The sequence below is a fragment of the Eublepharis macularius genome, chromosome 14 (genome assembly GCF_028583425.1).
Source record: "Eublepharis macularius isolate TG4126 chromosome 14, MPM_Emac_v1.0, whole genome shotgun sequence".
NCBI lineage: Eukaryota > Metazoa > Chordata > Lepidosauria > Squamata > Eublepharidae > Eublepharis > Eublepharis macularius.
In genome coordinates, this window is record NC_072803.1 from 45,445,001 (window position 1) to 45,464,697 (window position 19,697).

The 19,697-nt window shown below is 43.4% G+C and overlaps 1 protein-coding gene across 2 annotated transcripts in view; it reads right to left on the reverse strand.

The window, feature by feature from the left end:
- The window catches only part of MAPKAP1 (MAPK associated protein 1), a 186,789-nt gene that overhangs the window by 123,791 nt on the left and 43,301 nt on the right, over positions 1–19,697 (reverse strand). For both annotated transcript variants that reach the window (XM_054997531.1, XM_054997529.1), the window contains exon 4: positions 17,607–17,755. In XM_054997531.1, the coding sequence (XP_054853506.1) occupies positions 17,607–17,755 (149 nt within the window). The remainder of the gene's footprint in view (positions 1–17,606; positions 17,756–19,697) is intronic.

The following is a 19,697-nucleotide window of genomic DNA, read 5'->3' on the forward strand; positions in this document are numbered from 1 at the left end:
ATATATATTTAATTCAATCTGGCACTAGCCTCAGAGAGGCTGGCATTGCAATTTGATTACTGCAACCATACTTTTTAACTGCTGTCAAAAGAGACAGCGTCTTGTATAAACAGCTGCCGGAACACATGCCTGCTTTCCGAAGCCCCAGCTTTAAATCATACAATGGTGATGAGTCTTTATCTGACACTAATACTTTTTAACTTCATCAGGACAATTAAAATGAATTGCAGCTAAATGCTCATGCAAGAAACTCTTTCTGCATAGTAACATGCTTTGTACACCACAGAAAGGAGGAGAAAGCAAAAAGGGAAAACACACTTGTCAAACGGCTTACCTAGAGGGTTGCAGAATTTGATAGTAGAGGAGGGAGAGAAACAAAGTCCTTAAGAGGAAAGGCTAAGAAGGAGTTTTCCAGTTTAAAGAAAAAAAAACACTGTGCAGGCTAAAGCAGGAAACTCTTTCCCACGGAGTTTCAGTAGCTAGAAAATAATGCCACCAAGAAGTGGTGCAACAACTCCTGGGGGTTGAAGGAATCTGTCTACTAACCGCAGGATGTGAGTCCAATGGCACCTTAGAGACCAACCAGATTTTTCAAGGTGTAAGCTTTCTAGAGTCAAAGTTCCTTTCTTCAGATCCAAAGAAAGACTTGAGTCTAGGGGCACCTTGGAGACCAGCAAGATTTTCAGGGTATAAGCTTTCGAGAGTCAACACTTCCTTCTTCAGATACAAGAAGGAAGCTTTCTTCCAGTATCTGAATAAGTGAGTTTTGACTTTCAAAAGGTTATACCCTGAAAATCTTGTTGGTATCCAAGCTGTCATTAGACTCAAATCCTGCCGTTCCAAGGCAGGCCAACATGGCTACCTATCTGAACCTGTCTGCTAACGGTGGCTGACTAATTCAACTGCATTTAGCAAATACTGCTTTTTTTTTTTTTTAAAGAAGTGGGTTCTACTTTTAGGCTCGGCCAAACTACACAGCGCAAGAGATCTGTATCCAGGATCCCTGTTCCGCATTTAAAAGATAACAGTAGCAGGGATGGGAGAAGAGAATTTGGATTGAGGCCAATGAGAGGTAGCCTTTGCCATATTGTATTTCTAATGTAAATTGTCCTTCTCAAGAAATTTTCCAGTTTGTGGAGGAAGGAAGGAGAGAAGAGACAGAGATTACTAGTTTGTCCCCATCCCACCACAGTCATGGCTCCTCTGCTGTCAGGGAGAATAAGGGTCTCGGGGTAGGAAGGCATCAGGTTGAGGAGGTAGGTAATGATCCCTCTGGACTTGTTCTTCGGATGGTAAACCAGTATCATCCCACACCAAGGATACTGTTCTGGAGATGGCAGTAGGCAATCTGATCTTTAGGAGCACAGAGAAATGGGCTACTGAGGGGCATTTTGAAGACACAGGGATGTGTCTGCCAGAGGTACAGGCTGCAGATAGCATGCGCTGTCTAGATAGGCAGTGCCTAGAGGAAATAATTTCATGTGCTGAACAAAGAGGTTAAAATCCAGGCCTTCCAGGACAGGGGCTCAATTTGCACTGAAACGGAACCAGATCACTCAATATCAAAAAAGGGCACAGAACAGCTTTTAAACCAACTCCTTGAGGAAGCTAGAGAGCATCCAGTCTGGGAAGACTCATCCCTATGGGATGACAGCTTAATTGATCTGGGTAACCTAGATAGAAACAGGTTGGAAGTGAAAGTGTGAGGGTAAAAAAAAAAAGTAAAGGTAAAGGTGCAAGCACCGAGTCATTACTGACCCATGGGGGGAACGTCGCATCACGACGTTTTCGTGGCAGACTTTTTATGGGGTGGTTTGCCATTGCCTTCCCCAGTCATCTACACTTTACCCCCAGGAAACTGGGTACTCATTTTACAGACCTCAGAAAGATGGAAGGCTGAGTCAACTTTGAGCTGGCTACTTGAACCCAGCTTCCGCCAGAATCGAACTCAAGTCGTGAGCAGAGCTTGGGCTGCAGTACTGCCACTTACTACTCTGTGCCAGGACATTTTGGCTTTTTAAGGTGACCAGTGAGCCATAGAAGGAAAAATGTGCATGCTAAAGAAGCTTGGTGAAGGAAACCAAGTACAGATGTTAATATGCACATGTGCAAAGCCTTCAAGTTAAGAGGGGAGAGAGTTGGAGGGTTTGGTGGTTAAGGAAAACACAGACTTGGCATTTCAAGAATCTGTTAGGATGGGGGGTGGGGGTGGAAATCAGTGGGATTTGGCTATCCCTAGAAATATTAGCTAGATAGAAAGGGCATTTCAGAAGGGTGGCTCTGTATGTCAGAGAGGCAGAGTCCAACCTATTTGCCCCTAAGTGGTGCTCTGGACTAGGTGCAAAATGTAAATGTTGTCACACCGACTGAGAACAGTCATCACAATCCTATTAAGTTCAGCACTTATGTGAATGGTGTTGGAATAGGGCTGCAAGGTCTGACGTTCAGTCATTATGGGGTTAATGCGTTTACCCAGTGTACTTCCTGTTTGTATTGATCTGGAACGAAACTTGGCATAGAGCCAATAGCCTTATCTATCTGAAAGCTCAGAAACTGAGAAACTATCATTGGTTAATAGGTCAGGTGACTTCCTCTCTTAGGGTCAAAAAGAAGCTGATTCTCCATATTGCTCGTGTGGACTTTGTACAGTAAAAATGTAGGGAATAGAGTTCTTTGTTTTTGTAGGAATCCCATATACCTTTTTTCCTTTACAGTAAATGTTTTCTTAAAAGCAAACAGGCGTCTGACTCTCTATTGTTCAAGACCCATTGCAACTCAGAATTTAACTATTTTTAATCTGCTTTTTTCAAATAAAATGGAAGGTTGCCCCAAAGTCTGATGTGTTCATGAGTGATTTGATTTCAGAAGAGAAAACTTCAAAAAGGAGGGGAGAAGTCAATAGAAAGAGCTATAACATCAGATCCTATTAGGATTCCTGGGATATTATTTAAATCCACAATAACTGAAGTTCAGACAAAATTTATGTTGCGGACTCACTACTACCAAATCTAGGAGGATGCCAGTGTGGTTTTAACAAGGAAAATCAAGGAAGTCATAAAAAGCAAGATGGATTCCTTTTAAAATTGCAAGTCTTGCCCAAATGAGGGGACATGCAAGAGCACATGACCTAGCAAAATCAATGTTAGCTGAAAATAAGGTGAGCAAAAAGAACATATTGCTAAAAAACAAAGACAAACAATATATTTCTTTAACTATATCAGAAACAGAGTATCTGGAAAGGAGGTGGCACCCTTGGAATACAAAAGAGCAAAAGGACTGCTGAAGAGCAATGGGGAGGTAGCAGAGAGACTGAAAGGATTCCTTGCCTCTGTTTTCATTGTGGAAAGTGTGGGCCAGATATCCATGCTGGGGTCACTGTTGTTGAAAGAACAAAGTCAAATGGTGGTAACAACAAGTTAAAAACTAACAAGTTACTAGGCCAGGATGGCATATACCAAAGGGCTTGTAAGAAGCTCAAAATATTGAACTGTTGATCTTCCAACAAAAACATGTAACTAAATTCTAAAACTGGATTGGAAGATAAAGCATTGCATTTATTTTTTTTAAAAAGGTTCCAGGGGAGACATTACAGGCCTGTTTAGCCTAATGTCTGTTCAATGTAAATTGATGGAAACTGTTATTAAAGATAGAATAATTAAGCATATAGAGGAACATGAAAGGCTTCTGTGAATGGAAATCCTGTCTCACCAATGTTTTTGGGTTCTTTGAGAAGATTAACAAACACACGGAGAAGTGTCATATGATTGACATTGTGCTAGATCCCACGGCAGGCCCACCCAATATTTTGGGGTGCTACAGGATAGGCTGCCCCCCAAAACGGCCTACTCAACGTGAAGGGTCCTTCTCCTCTGAGGAAAGGAGGACATCTTGGGTGATTCCCACCATCCAATCGGGGAGGCAGGAAATTGACAAACCTTTCTTCCTCTTCCTCTGGTAGGTGGGATCACCCTTGGCTTCCAGTTTGGGTGACTCCCCTCAGCAGTAACTAATCTCTTATAGAGAAAAAAACTGAATAACAAATGGATTGAGAGAAAAAAAACTGTAAATAGTTAAGTAACATGGAACATGTAAGAATCCAGTAACAGGAACAATAGTAACGTGCAGGTATAAGAGAAACCAAGGTGTCTGGGAAACACTACAGAGAGACAAAGGTATATCAGGAGAGTGTGGAGAGGAGCATGATAATGACGAAGATCATGGGTGGGCAAGATGTCCTCCTTTCCTCAGAGGAGAAGGACCCTTCACGGTGAGTATCCAAGGGGCCGTTCTCCCTCTGAGGCGGAGGACATCTTGGGTACTCCTAAAGCAGTGCCTCATGATCCGGGTGGGTTGTCTCTTCGTCTTCTATGACATGCTGTAACACTCTCCTTCCGAAGGCCACATCCGCAGAAGCGCTTGTGTGTAGGCGGTAGTGTCTGATGAACGTGGTTAAAGAGGACCATGTGGCTGCCTTGCAGATATCTTCCGCGGAAGCATTCTTTCTCAGGGCCGCATTGGTGGCCATGCTCCTGGTCGAGTGAGCGGTTATCCTGGGAGGAACATCGATCCTCTGTGCAACGTAGGCCTCTCTAATACAGGACTTGATACTGTATGCAATCGCAGATGGTGACATGCGGTGACCCCTCCTTGGATTCAAGATATTGATGAACAGGGAATCCGTCTGTCGGAATTCCTGTGTCCTGATTAGGTACGCTTTGAGAGATCTTCTCACATCCAGATTGTGCCATTCTTTTTCCATGGGGTGTCCGGGATTAGGACAGAAAGATGGCAGATTAATCTCCTGAGAGCGATGAAAGGTCGAGTACACCTTGGGTAGAAAGGTTGGGTCAGTCCTCAGGACCACCTTATCTTTGTGAAAAATACACAGGTCTGGGAGTGAAGACAGGGCGCTCAACTCTGAAATTCTGCGTGCCGAAGTTATAGCCACAAGGAAGATAGTCTTAAGCTTCAACCATCTGAGGGCTATGCTCCTAACTGGCTTGAATGGTGGTTTGGTCAGGGCTGAAAGGACCACGTTAAGTCTCCACGTGGGAAAGTGGTGAGTCGTGGGCGGTTTTAGTAAGGTGGCCCCTCTGAGAAACCTTCGAATTAATGGCTGAGATGTGAGGGACGCGCCCTTGTCGTCCGTCCATACCGACCCTATGGCCGCTATCTGCCTCTTTAGCGTTGCTGGGCTCAACCCCTTGTCGAGGCCCTCCTGTAAGAAGCTCAGTACTGAATGAGTCGATGGTTCTAGTGGGGACACCTTCTTACGTCTACACCATCTGTGAAAGGCTTTCCAGGCGCAATTATATATGTGGATGGTGGACGTCTTACGGGACGCTAACAGGGTGTCTATGACTTCTGATGAAAGGCCTGTGCGTTGGAAGAGGTTCCGCTCAACTTCCACCCGGTCAGCACCCACCATTCTGGGCGAGGGTGCCAAATTGGGCCCGGCTGCAATAGATCCGGCTGAAGTGGTAGACGAAGTGGAGGGGCAACTGACAAAAATTGAAGAGTAGAGAACCACGGCCTCCTCGGCCACCACGGAGCGATCATGATGACTGTTGCTCCGTACTCCCTGATTCTCCTGAGGAGCTTTGGGATCACTGGCAGAGGAGGAAAGGCATATAGTAGAGCATTGGGCCAAGGAGCTGTGAGCGCGTCCGTGTTCTCTGCTAGTGGATGGAAGTACCTGGAGTAGAATCTCGGAACTTGGTTGTTCTGATTGGACGCGAAGAGGTCCACTTCCGGCAGTCCGAATTGCTCCGACAGCATCACGAAGACCTCCTTCTTGATGGACCACTCCCCGGGGTGAAGCGTTTCCCTGCTCAACCAACTGGCATGGACGTTCTGAGTGCCCCTTATGTGTTCCGCTTGAATCGAGGAAAGATTCAGTTCCGCCCAAGACATGATCTTGACGGCCTCCTTCTGCAGCCGGGAGGACCTGGTCCCCCACTGCTTGTTTATGTATGTCTTGGTGGCAATGTTGTCCGTCCGTATCAGAATGTTGTCGTGATTGATCAGATGGCTGAAGTGTTGTAGTGCTAGAAAAACAGTGTGCATTTCTAGGACGTTGATTGGCAGACCTTTTTCCGTTTCTGACCACTCCCCCTGGACCGGGACGTCCTGTAGAATTGCTCCCCAGCCTCTCAGGCTGGCGTCTGTGAAGACTTGAGTGAGTTGCGGAGAGAGAAAGCTCTTGCCCTGTTGTAGGTTGGAATCGCTCATCCACCAACCCAGACTTTCCTTCACCTTGTGAGGAACTTGAAGTCTGATACTCGCTCTCTGTGCGATCTGCCATTGGAAAGGTCTTAGGAAGGCTTGAAGGAGCTTGGAATGAGGAAGAGGTTGAATTCAAGAAAGGTAAGACTAAAATAGTAACAGGAATAAAGAAATAGAGAACAGGATAGCAGAGCTAGCCTAAACCCTACTGCTCTCCCCTGAGGCAGGAAAAGAACTGGAAGCCAAGGGTGATCCCACCTACCAGAGGAATAGGAAGAAAGGTTTGTCAACTTCCTGCCTCCCCGACTGGACGGTGGGAATCACCCAAGATGTCCTCCGCCTCAGAGGGAGAATGGCCCTTTTGCTCCTCCCACTCAGAGAATGAAAGAAGATGGCACCCAATTTTCATTTCCCTGTGGTGTGGCAGTGAGGTACGAAAGGCAGTACCTGTCTCCTTGCCCTGTGTGAGGCAGTGGTGCAGAGACGGCGCCTGCCTTCCTCTCCTCTTTCACAGCCTGCCCACCTTTCACCCACATGTGCAGTGTTGAGGTGACACCCATCCTACTCATGAGGAAAGGAGGAAGAGGGCTGGGTCTGTCCCTCTGCTAGAGAAGTTTGACATTCGCTGTGGATAGATTGGCCCTAGTGGATCCAAGCAACTTCTAGTGATGAAAAAAGGAAGAAGCATTCTCTTTGACTGCTGAAAAAAGCTATGCTTAGGATCATGGGATCTGGAGGTACAAAACCCATGTGGGAGGGGACTGTAGTATGGAGGGGAATTGGATGAGACTGAGTGAAAAAACTGGCTGGATCCAACCCATCTTATACTTGTACTTCTGAAAAGCTTTAGATAAGTCTTGCATCAAGGGCTCAAGGTTCAGAGGCAAGAATGATCTGAACGCCAGTGCTGGGGGAACAACAGGGGAAGGCTTTGACTTTCATGTTCTGCTTGTAAACCTTCCAAGAGCATCTGATTGGCCACTCTGTGGATCAGAATACAGAACTAAATGGACCACTGGTCTTGTCAGGCTATGGATGACAGGATACAGCAGATAGATCCCTGGACCACTGCAGCAAGACACAAGTTCTTGGTCAAATGGCTTTTATTCAGAAATCAGATCATTGCCATATATAGGTCCATAGGACTAATTAGAAGCAAGGTAGACATCTAAGCAGCAAGAGCAGAAGTTGACATGAATGACATCATGTGAGAGAAACCTCTCTTTTAACATTCTAGTTTACTCCTTTCTCCCCCCTCCCAACCATAAGCAATACTTGGGCGCTCTCTTGGTGTGAGAATGTTTCACGTATTTGTGAGTTACTAGTAAGCAAGACACAGCACTGTCTGGGAATGAGCACAAAGTCATAAAGACTGGAAGCTGTTACAGTTCAACAGATAAACACCTGTGAAAGCCTGAGAAAGGAATAGTTATGACACTAGCAAAGTGATATTGAGCTATAGCAAGAGACATTGTGTTCAGCAGAACAGAATCAAAATTGGCATGGATGGGGCTCAGACATGACAGGTCTGCTCTAGCATGGCTGCTCTTGTATTCTTAAATAGCATGCCTGGGCCAGAGGGGAAGGAGATCTGCATTGAGAATATGGGGTGGGGTGGGGGGTTAAACACCATCTCCCTGATCTGTATTGGGGCCTCTATTATCTGGAAGTTGCTATACGCTTTTTTTGAAAAATGGGCCTCCCATATCACATATTGTTTGGTACTGTTTGGATGTTTGATTATCCCACCTTGGAAGTATGTTTTGGACAGACTGATGATATTGTTTGAAATGTTATCTGATGCTTTTAAAATATTTTATAGCTTAAATGACTGGGATATTTTCGTCTGTAGATTGCTGGGTCTCTTTGGAGAGGGAAAGATGGGATATAAATATTTTAATAAAAAATAATAAAACCATGTCAGACTTTTTGATATATGTACAATGAATACGTGGCAGACTAAAAATTAGCAAGAGATTTTTCAGTTTTGCTGAGGAGGCTGAGATGAAAAAGAAAAAAAACTATGGTTACATTTAATTTGATGCTTTTAAAAGCATCATTTCCTCCTCTCATAATAGAGAACTTTTCTTTATAAAAGTATAATGCTGGAATTCAAAAGGGTCGCATCATAATCAGGTAGACCATTTACCACGTTGTTAGGTAGGCTACCTTGGCACTGACAGAGAACACTATATGCTTGGCATTTCAGCATATTAATGCATGTTAAAGGTAATCGCTATTGGCTATGATGAACAGGCCTGCTTTGGGACTAACTTACGCTGAGAGTTATGCCTGCTTGACCAGAATTCGCAAAGCTTGTTGGGTAAAAACCCTTGGTCTGTGCCTTGAGAAAGAACGATTTCATCCTCAGAGCCATCTCAAAGCTTGTTAGTGTTAATCAGTCACAGGTGCCCTTGAAACAGCTAAGGGAGTGGGGGGTTGAGGCACCCAAGGCCCTCATGGCCTTGTAACATTTCATCTCATTAGCTTATTGTGAGCCACCTTAGTTCTCATTGGAGAAAGGGCACTGGTGTGAGGGCTTGGTTCAGCTGCAGAGAATCAAGCCCTTACATCACCACCATATTCTGACTAGTCAATCCCTCTTGCCCTGTTGCTGGGCTTTTGAGAATAAAGGTCGGTTCGATCAGCTTCCCAATTGCGCTTGGACTGGCATTCAGCTAGTGTGTTGGCCCTTGGCCATTTTGCTCTGACATGGGCATGCCTTTTGCCACCTCGATCTTGAAACCTGGGGTCTGGACATGACTTCTTGCTTGCAGCTGTTTTGATTTACAATCATGCTTAGATGCTTGGAAACTCTGATGCTGGATATCTGCACTGCTGACTGAACATTCTGGCAAGTATGTTTAATGTTAGGTTAGAAAAGAGCAAGAGTCCCGTAGCACCTATCAGAACAACAACATTTGTGGTAGGGTACGATCTTTTGTGAGCCACAGCTCACATCTTCAGTGTTAAGTTATTTAGCTTTCTTGTTTTATCTATCCTTTTATGGACACTCTCTAGTTTAAATATTTTATTCACTTATGACTAAATCAATTATATTTAATATCTCTGTGGTGTCTCTTTGGTTCAACAGCTTCAACCTGTAGACAGAATCTAGGCTTGTTTGGCCCCAAGTTGCCTTTTGTTACTTTTTGTTGGAATTCTGCTTGCTGTCCCTCAAGTACAGTCCAGTTAGGCCTGAGGCTTGGTGCCCACCTCAGTGGCAGGAGTCAGAAGGGAAAAATGGTTTAAAATTAAACATAATTTCTAGAATAACTTTTTACTCTACCCCCAAGCCTTTGGTATAAAGCAGAATGTGAAGCTTGAAAGATTGAGCCGTTTCACACACTACATGGAAGCTCTTGAACGTACATATTTCAACAGGAAGTTGCAGCCAATAGTGGCCTCCAAGTAACAGACAGTACTTGCAATAAGCATCTTAGGTGTAAGCAGGGCTTTTTTCAGCTGGAATGCAGTGGAACGGAGTTCCGGAACCTCTTGAAAATGGTCACATGGCTGGTGGCCCCGCCCCCTGATCTCCAGACAGAGGGGAGTTTAGATTGCCCTCCGTGCCGCCGAGTGGAGGGCGATCTAAACTCCCCTCTGTCTGGAGATCAGGGGGCGGGGCCACCAGCCATGTGACCATTTTCTCCGAGGGCAACCCACTGAGTTCCACCACCTCTTTCCCCAGAAAAAAGCCCTGGGTGTATGGACTCCACACCAAAACACAATCCCAAAGAACTCAAACAAATATCCTTTACATTTCAATAATTGACAAATGAGATGTCTCAAACCCAGGCTAGCCTCCTCCATTATATACTTAAAACTCAGTACGCACCCCTTTCAGCTGAAGCTCAGGGAAGTTTACATAACACCACAATAATGTTCTTAAAGCCCCTCCTAGAAACTAAAACTAATACTATTACCAGAAGCAAAATGAGAACTTTTCACCCTGAAATCTCGTAGAATATTTTCCATTTCTTTCAGAGGGAAGCAAGAGAAATGTCCAAATGAACTTTCAAGTTAAAAGAGGTCTACCATTCCAGGGCTACCACAGAAAAGGTCCTGCACCTGGCTGATGAAAAGGGGTATCTGTGAAGGATGCTCCCTGAGATAATCCAGAGGCAGATTACAGAGATTTTAACGTTTGATCCAATACCTGAAAAAAACTGGTAACCAATTAAGGTGTCAGACCTGAGAAGATATGCACACTTCTTCAGTCAGTAACAAGATAATCAAGAGTTGAGCTTTCCCTAAACCTTTACACCTCCCCTCAATAACCCATCATCAATAATCTAATCTAGGGATTAAGGTACACAGAGGAGCAAAACCTGCCTGCTCGAACTCCAGCATTTGCATACCCTATTGCACTGTTTAATGAATGTCCAAGCTGTTGGCTGAATTGACTTACACTGTGTAATCCGCCTTGAGTCCCAGTGGAAAAGGTGGACTACCAGTAACGTAAATTAAAAATAACTCCAGTATATGACTAAACTTCTCCCCAAGGGGGAAAAATATGCTTGGCAAAAAAACAATAGTTGTCATGTTTGAAGAAAGGGCAGTTATGAGATAAGATAGATAAATTTATTGCCCACCTACATGCAGTTCTCCAAGAGCGGCCCGCTTGGGCTCAGGCTGGTCTCTACAGAATATTTAACCTAGTGATTTACCCAGACAACCAAGGATGATTTAGAGCAGATGTCCTACTCAAGTGCTAAATAACAGACCTCAGTCTGAAATATTTTAATTAGATCTCTATCGGGCATAATGTATTAAAAAAAATCAATGAGTGGAGCATGCCAATGTTCAGGTTTGCAACTTTCACTCTACTCAAGTAATTGATCCCTCTGTGGCGCACTCCACCCCCCCTCCCCTCCCCACCAAATCCCACTGGGCTTTGAACACAACAGTCTAGGTAGTGGAACTACCTTGGCTTCAGTAAAACAGTGATGGGGAAAGAGAGAAAGAAACAGCATTTCCTAATGCTAGGAGAGCCTCCACTTGCATACAGTCAGCAGTCCACCCTAAGGCTGGTTGTTGTAGACAGTGGGGAATTTATGGCCCCCCAATTTCAAATTTTATATCGGGGGTGCAACACAGATTAAGATCCTTCATTTTCTACTTCTACTATGTGATATCGTCTAAGGCACGCAGCCCAGAATGTTCCTTCAGCTTGTGTGAAAAACTGTGAGAGCAGAAATATATTCCACCCTATACATTTAGACCATCAAAGAAATGATACAATACAGCCCTATCCATTTTGTCTGCAGACACCCAAAAGAAAAAAAAAACTATTTGGGAGAGTGGGGAACCTGACCAAAGCCAACCAGTGAGTCTACAGCTGGGCTAGGATTATTCCCATATCTAGTGCACCAAAACTGTGACCTATGTGTATACATGTACACAATATAGTTTATACTTTATATATTCCTGGCTACAAGAGGAAGCCTTTCCATCCACAATACAAGAAGGGATTTTCACCACACACAGCTTTGGCTTCTTTTGAAATAGAGTTCTGCTTGGGTTTTTATTATTTCTCTGGGAAATTTCTATGCTCCTTCTCCAGAGGAGCTGCTCGAGGCGGCTGACAAGCTAAAACATAATTTAAAAAATCAAAAAGGCTTTTTATTCACATAGGAGGGATGTATTGTAGGGAGGGGATCTCAGATGATCCGCTAATGAGTTAGAAACCCATAGACTTCGCCACTATGTTGTATTGGATTCCTACTAATGTCTTTGTGAACTTGTATCTATTTACTCTATGGCATTGTTCATGGAAGTGTTCCTCATATTGACTGTACTACTCTCACACTGTGTAATCCACCTTGAGTCTCAGTGAGAAAGGAGGACTATAAATGATGACATAAACAAACAAACAAAAAAACAAATAAATAAAATAATAAACATGCCATAAACTTTATTAACAATTAATAAAGTACTAAAACCCAAGCATTTATTGAGGTGGGTAATGTCCTGTGTTGTAAAGAAGACAGGGTGGGGTAGGGGGAGGCATTTTCAAACTTTACTACTTTGTCCAGAAAACAGAAAGGTCCAGGCAATACCACAGTCTTTGGACTAACTTTCACCTTTCCTAAAAAAATTTCAACTTTCTGTGCATTATGTCAATCTCTTAAGAATTCAGGATTGTACAGTGCCTTTTTAAAAAGTGGTCTTCCAATCATCACATTTTAGATTTCTGTGCTTTATGGAAGCACATTACCTGTGCTTCAGAAATATATTATTATTAATTCTAATACACACATTTAGGGTAGAAATGTCTCATTACGTGAAATTCAAATTAAAGCTTTTTATTTTTTGCACACTGGGTTTTTAATCTCAAATAAACATCTCGGAGATGCGTTTTATATATCGTTCTGTTGCAGTATGTTTCCTTTCTCCATTCGTTATCTAGTGTGGGATTTTTCTTTCAGGAAAGCTATTTAATATCTGCGATTGTGAAAAAAAAAACATTTGTTCATAATTATCCAGACATACAGTGGAATGAAGCTGGTACAAGAGCAGCATGCGAAAAATGTATTTAAGGTCTATCATCCCAAAATGCTGCTAAAAGCTATTAACCAGTACGTGTTAATTGCCACAGCATTCATATTAATTTTCACTTCAGGCCCGACATTGTGGAATATTTCCCTTGATACGTTTTAAACAAAGTTTAATTTAAGGAACTGCTTCTATCAACACTTATGAAAATTAACAGCCAAGCAATTAGTACTCATGAATTATCCCTTCCCCCAGCCTCATTGTTAAAAAACAGTTGCTAACAAAGAATTTTTTTAAATTTTTTTTTAAAAACCAAAACAACAAGTTCATGGGCATGGTATATAAAAATCATATTCTTTCTCATTCCCACCCCAAGACCCAATTTTACAAAGCGTTCTTTAGAATCAACCTAAAATTCATCATTAGATGTTTGCAAGTCAACTTTATTTTATTACATTATTTATTATATTTACCCAGCAGTACCCACAGTCAGTGCGTTAAGAGCCCAAAAATATAGGAAAAACCATGATTTCATTTTGAGCATCCTGCCCCCACCAATATACAGACCTTGCAAAAAGGGAGGTGGAGGAATTCCTTTTAATCATTAGTACAGATGTCATTTAATCACAGTTAACATGGACTGTGGCTTTACATCCTGGTGTGTGGCAAATCCCTACTCAGATATTAAATACTCAGATGTAACGCTTCCCATAAAACATGGGTAAGATCTGGTTGTGGCAAACACTGTGATATGGATGGGCTGTGGATGGATGCAATCACAACAGGTGTCGGATGACCTTTATCAGTTTTTATAAAATAGTTGCCAGGCAGTATCACCATCTGCTGAGGCGCACTTGTATCACTGCTACGTTCTAGAAAGGTAGCACGGACAAGGCCACCAAGGTGCAATGCTTTATTGTGGGTTTGTCCCTTTAAAAGAATGGCACATGCACTAATAACAACATCTCAACCAAAAAAGATGTCATTTTACTTAAGAACCCAGCTGATTATAACTGGTGGAGAAGTTTGTGCATAGAACTGGCAAAGAAAATCCCACAGAATTGAGAGAGGAAACTTTTAAATAATGATTAAATTTTTTTAAAAAAGAAAAAGAATCAAAGCTTTAGTTCCAATATAAAAGAGGATTTCAAGAGTCACCCCAGCCTCTAGAGTAAATACATAATTAAGTAGGGTTTTTTAAAGCATGCTTAATTAGGCCCCAAAGCCCCCCTTAATAGACTCCCCCATCTCTCCCCAATTAGGCACCACTTTCCCAAGAGACTCCAGAGGCTCAGTTAATTATGCAAATAAGGCACGTACTATTCCCAGGAAAAGAATTATGAATATTTGTGGAAAAACACATCTCTTAGCATGTTCAAAAAGCAAAAACAAAACAAAAAAGCCCTGTAAGTTTCAAAATTTTAAAAATAGTGAAGAGTCCCCAAAACAGAAACAGAGGCATTCAAATATTGGTTCTGATATAGACAGGACAAAAATGTTAGATGATTCTCATTACCATTAAAAAAAGGAAAAGACGACACAATGCAAATCAAAGCCAGTGTTCATTTGCTGTGGTGGGTAATATCTGTCATGATGGCTCAGCTGGGAATGGGTTTGTTATACTTTTTTTAAGCTCAAGAGCGTGCTGGCTGGGAAAGCTGGAAGAAAAGGCCCAGCTTTTCAGAACACAGAGGCTGCCACACTTTCCAATGCAGCCGCCAACAAGGCCCCCGGAACCAGGATGGCTCTGCCTTTATTTTCAGAAAATACTCATTTGAGCATTTCATGATCAAAGTGCCGGCTGAAATTCCAGATTTCAAAACAAGGGCTTTGCTCCCACAAAAGTATCTTTTTAAAAAAATCCATAGAGACATTGAAGCATTCTGCATATTTCTGTAACTTCTAGGCTGGACTATGCTAATGTGCTCTATGTGGGGCTACCCTTGTAAATGAAGTTCAAAATTTATCTGCTGTTGGCTGACAAGGACTAGTAGTGATGCCACTATTAAAACAGCTTCAGATGCTTCCATTTTGGCTTTCAGGTCAGTTCAAGGTACTGACCCTTAAAGTCCTTCACAACCTAGGGGACACATATCTGAAGGACTGCCAATTATGTCCCACTGAGAAAAGCTGGCTGAAGGTGCCTTTCTTGGAACTGCAGATTTGGCCATGACCTTGGCCTGATGCCTGCTCTGTGTCTTCTCCCACCCCAACAACTACGGAACAAACCTTCCTGGGAGATGCAAAAGCTATTTTCCTTATTGGCCCTGCAGAAAGGCAGTAAAAAGCATTTTGTTTCAGAGGGCTTTTGTCTGAATTGATTTGCGTCAGGGCTGTTGCGTATATGAGGTGTGATAGTTTTTAAAATGTTGTTTTTAATCTGGTCAATTGTTACCCACCTTGAGTACACTGAAGAAAGGTGGGCCACAAATGTTTTAAAGAGATAAAAAAGTTGTGGGCATGATCCAGCCCAAGTCTCAGTGATGCTATGGCCACCGCCGCCATTCTCCCTTTATTTTCCCTTCAAGCCCCAGCTGAAAACATCTGTGAAATGTCTGGCTTAACGCTTTACACTTCACCCCCCCCCCATCACCAAAACGAAGCCTGAACACATCGGCTCAGCTAGCACTTTACCTCCTCCTCCTCACCACCACCCCGTCCTCCTCCCCACACCATTTTAGTTTAAATTTACAGCTATCTCAGAGAAGTGAGGGGTCATACACCTTCACTATTCCAGTATGGTATACAGGGTGAAGCATCTCCAAGTGACTGTGATTATTGCGACTTAGGAAGAGACAGTTGAACTGGCATTCTGTGGAGCATTCAAGTGTTCCCAATTGTCCAGAGAATCTGCAGTCAGAACTGGGTGGTGATATGTTCCAAATGCATTATGGACCACCTTTTTAATAACTCATGCTCACATTTAGGGAGGTGGTACTGTATTGTGGCTATGAGAATTGTATCCTCTTGAGTTAACAACATTTTCCGTAACAACTTGATGTATGTATGCATGCTATATATAGCATACATCAAATAGGAAGCTCATGAGGCTTCCCTCCTTTGGTGCCATTGTGTACAGATAGCCACATGAACTAGCACGATTCCAGTATTTGGTAGCTTCTGGTATACATCTTGCCACACACCAGAGTTCTGAAGTAGAAACTGGATTCTCATCCTCGCCAGTTAGCTGAAATATGTTTTATAAACAGAGGAGTGGCGAGTCATGAGTTTGTGGGATGAATATATTCCCTTCCTTTTCTCTAAATTCCCAGGGAATAAAAAAACCCATCTCTATTGAAATAGACACGTGCATTCCCTGGGCTGCAGGACTCGGTCCTTGCAGTGGTCTGGTTTCACTATCCTCTGGCGAGACAAGAGTCCAATGATACAAGATGACCAAAGCATACACTGCAGAACGAGGAAGACATTTCTCTACATTTGATATGAAAGCCCTGCTTTGCTGGACCAGAAAACACACCCACACCCATACCCACAAAGAACTAATTATCACATTCTAATAATAGCAACATTGCAGACACAAACAGGTCTCTGTAAAGAAATGAGACTGTAATGTGCTACGACTCCAGAAAGCAACTTTAATATATGTAGGTGTTTTAACTTTCAAAACTTTGCCAAACATGCCGGTGTTATTAATGCTTTACAATTGTGAAAAAATAACTTTGATCTTCCTCAGGGCATGACACATTTGCACCTATGTATGAAACTTCCTACAACAGAAGGGCTCTGTTTGGTGTCATTTAAATCCCTTTCAGGGCTGTTCAATATGTCATGAAATGCTCATTATATATAAATGCATGAAGCTGCCTTTTAACAAGAAGAGGTAAGATGGTCACCTGACAGCAATGATGATTCTGTGACTCAATATGAATGTACACAGTTTGGGAGAGGGAGGGCATGAAGGGATTATCCAGTGCTAGGCTCTCATGGCCCTTCTTTACATGCTCAGGATAATACCAATCACCACTTTGGAGTCAGGAAGGAATTTTCCTCCAAGCCAGACTGTCAAGGGATCCTGGAGGTTTCCCCCCTTCTTCTGGGCATAGAGCAGGGATCACTGGGGGAGCTGGGGGGGGGGGGGGAAGAGAGCTGTGATTTTCCTGCATTGTACAAAGGGCTGGACAAGATGACCCTTGGGGACTCTTCCAGCACTATGTTTCTAAGTCCAAATTAGTCCATCTAGCTCAATGTTGACTGGTCTGACTGGCAGCAACGTGCCAAGGTCTCAAGCAGAGAAAGATCTTTCCCAACACCTGCCACTTGAGATCCAGGGATTGGACCTAGGACCTTCTCCATGCAAACCAGGTGCTCTAAAACCGAGCCACGGCCCTCAACAGGTTCCAGAAATGTTTGGAAATGAAGAGCAAGAAACAGTGGAAGCTACTTTGGCTGGCTTCAGGGCAACCTATGAACTGTGTTTCAATCTGTAAGGAATCTGAACAATCACCAATATTTCTGAATGAATTTTTTTTAAAAGGGGAATCTACGTAATGCAGCTCCTCTCAGGGAAGAGGCCACCACAGAAAAGTCCCTGCTTCTTTTGACTATCAAATTAAATCCTTATGATAGAGGTACAGGAGAAGACTCCAGGGGAACTGAGCAGTTTCTGTGAAGAGAGGCACTTCTTCAGATGTCCCATATGACATTCTCCCTCAGAACAAACATGATATGACTTAAAACCAGGACAAAATGGTTCACATTGTTTGCCCCTATAGTATATCACTAAAGAATGTGGATTCCAGGCAGTGTGTCAGCATTTTAAAACATAAATGCATTTTGATGAAAAAGCCCAATGCAATCATCTGACTTTGGGATCCCACTGCTTTTTATACTTTTTTTAAAGGGAGGGAGAAGATCTAACTTACCTTGCCATCAAATTTTGAGTACTCATTGAACGGGTTGTTCAGCTGCAGTGGACACTGCTCCAGCCGGACCGAAAGGATTGACTGCTTCACAGCATGTGAAGGCTTTAATCTGAAATTCTTCTTCTCAAAAAGCAAGCTCAGCTCCTCAACTGCAGTTCAGAAAAAAAGAGAATATGTTATGATATGCATAATGTGCTCCCTCATGATGGGGGAGGGAGGAAGCAGAGAGTGAAGGATCCAGAATACGAGATAATGGAGAACAAACTGCTGCTGGATAATGCCAGCAGCAACCAGACATTAACATGTCCCAGGCGTAAGTCCAATGCCCACAAAAATGGGGACGGAAGCAGAAGGAAGAAGCCAAAAGTTTTGCCAAAGACGGAAACAACTGAAGTATTCCACTGCCTACCAAATAAGAGTATTATTTAGGAGGGAGAGAGAATACAAGGTTTTAAAGAAGAATTACATACACCAAATTAAAATAACAGTCCATCTGGCCTACCAATGCCATCCTTTGGGGATATATGCATTCCTTCATAAATTACATTTCCACAAATGGGAGTGTCAATCTCAAGTTGGCACCTGAAAGGTTGGTCACTTAAAGAGCAAGATTCGGGTCCAATAGCACCATAAAGACAAACTAGATTTCCAAGGTATGAGCTTTTGAGAGTCAAAGCTCCCTTTTCCAGATACGATCCAGGCAGGGGGTGGGGCAGGTATTGTAAATCAATTAAACATGACCTGGTGACTTCCAGATTAGACTGTTGCAACTTAAGCAAGGCAAACTATTTAGAACACATTGCTCTGGTTTTGAAAAGGGTACAATATTTACAACTTGGTTTTCAAACTCAACTCACAGTGCTGCTTTGTTCCTTAAAGCTAGATATGGTCTTAAGAACTTTGTGTGCTCCCCCTCCGTCAGCACAATGAGTGGAAACATGAGACAGGGCCATTTCAGTGATTACACCCACCACCGGCGCCAGGGTTTCTGGCGCCTGCAGCCACCCCATGTGCATGACGTCATCACACAGCAAAGCCACACCCATTGGCCGGTGGGTGGCTGGGGCGGCGCGCGGAGGCTGCCCACACTCCACAAGCCGTCCTGGCTGCCTGCCATGCCTGGCCCGCGGCTGCTGTGCCCGGCACGGGGGGGGGGGGGTGGCGGCGGCGGTGCAGGGCTGGCTGGCTGCAGCAGCTACGGGCCAGCTACGCTAGCTCCATGGTGCGCGCCTCCACCCCCGGCACCCCCTCTGGTGCCCCAGCGCCCGCCTCACTGCCTCAATGGTGGCACAGGCCCTGATTACACCAGACTTTGGGAAGGAGGCTCATCTGGCTCCTTTCATTTCTAGTATGCAGAAGCCTGGATATTTTATTTCAATGGTTTTATGGAAAGGACTATAAAAACATTTTGGCCAGGACTGAACAGTTGCTGGTTTTTCTTGGTTGGCTTCTTTAATAGTTACTTGTTTCATATATTTAGACTATGTGTACGCCACCACTCGAGTTATAAAAAATACATTAAAATCATAAAAGCAACCACCACAAGAGTTACTATATTTAAAAATGAGCCATAAAACCAGTGTCAAACAGCATTCAATGGCCTAAAATGATATCTACCGGACAACCTTCAGGCTAGAAGCAGGCAATAAAGTCCCAAAAGAAGTCATATTCCAGTTAGAGGCCTGGATAAAGAGAAATGTTTTGGCTTGACTCCCAAAGGACAGCAATGGATACAACAAGATCTGGAAAGAAGATGGAAAGAAAAGAGAAAGGCTTAAAGGTGTGTGTGGTGGTGGTGGTGGGGGAATGCTTACTTTAAAAGGACACTTTAAAAAAAAGTAGAGAGTCCAGTAGCACCTTTAAGACTAACCAACTTTATTGTAGCATAAGCTTTTGAGAACCACAGTCCTCTTCATCAGATGCATCTGTAAAACCTGTAGAAATTTTTGCCTATTAGCATTAAAGGCTCTCTTTTCTGAATTTGGGTGGGGTTTGTACCACATCTGCTCCAGGAGCAAGCTGCCCCCAAACTCAATCAATCACTGCTGGTGGATCGGCATCCAATCTGCCTGGCCTCAGCTCTAGCTCTGC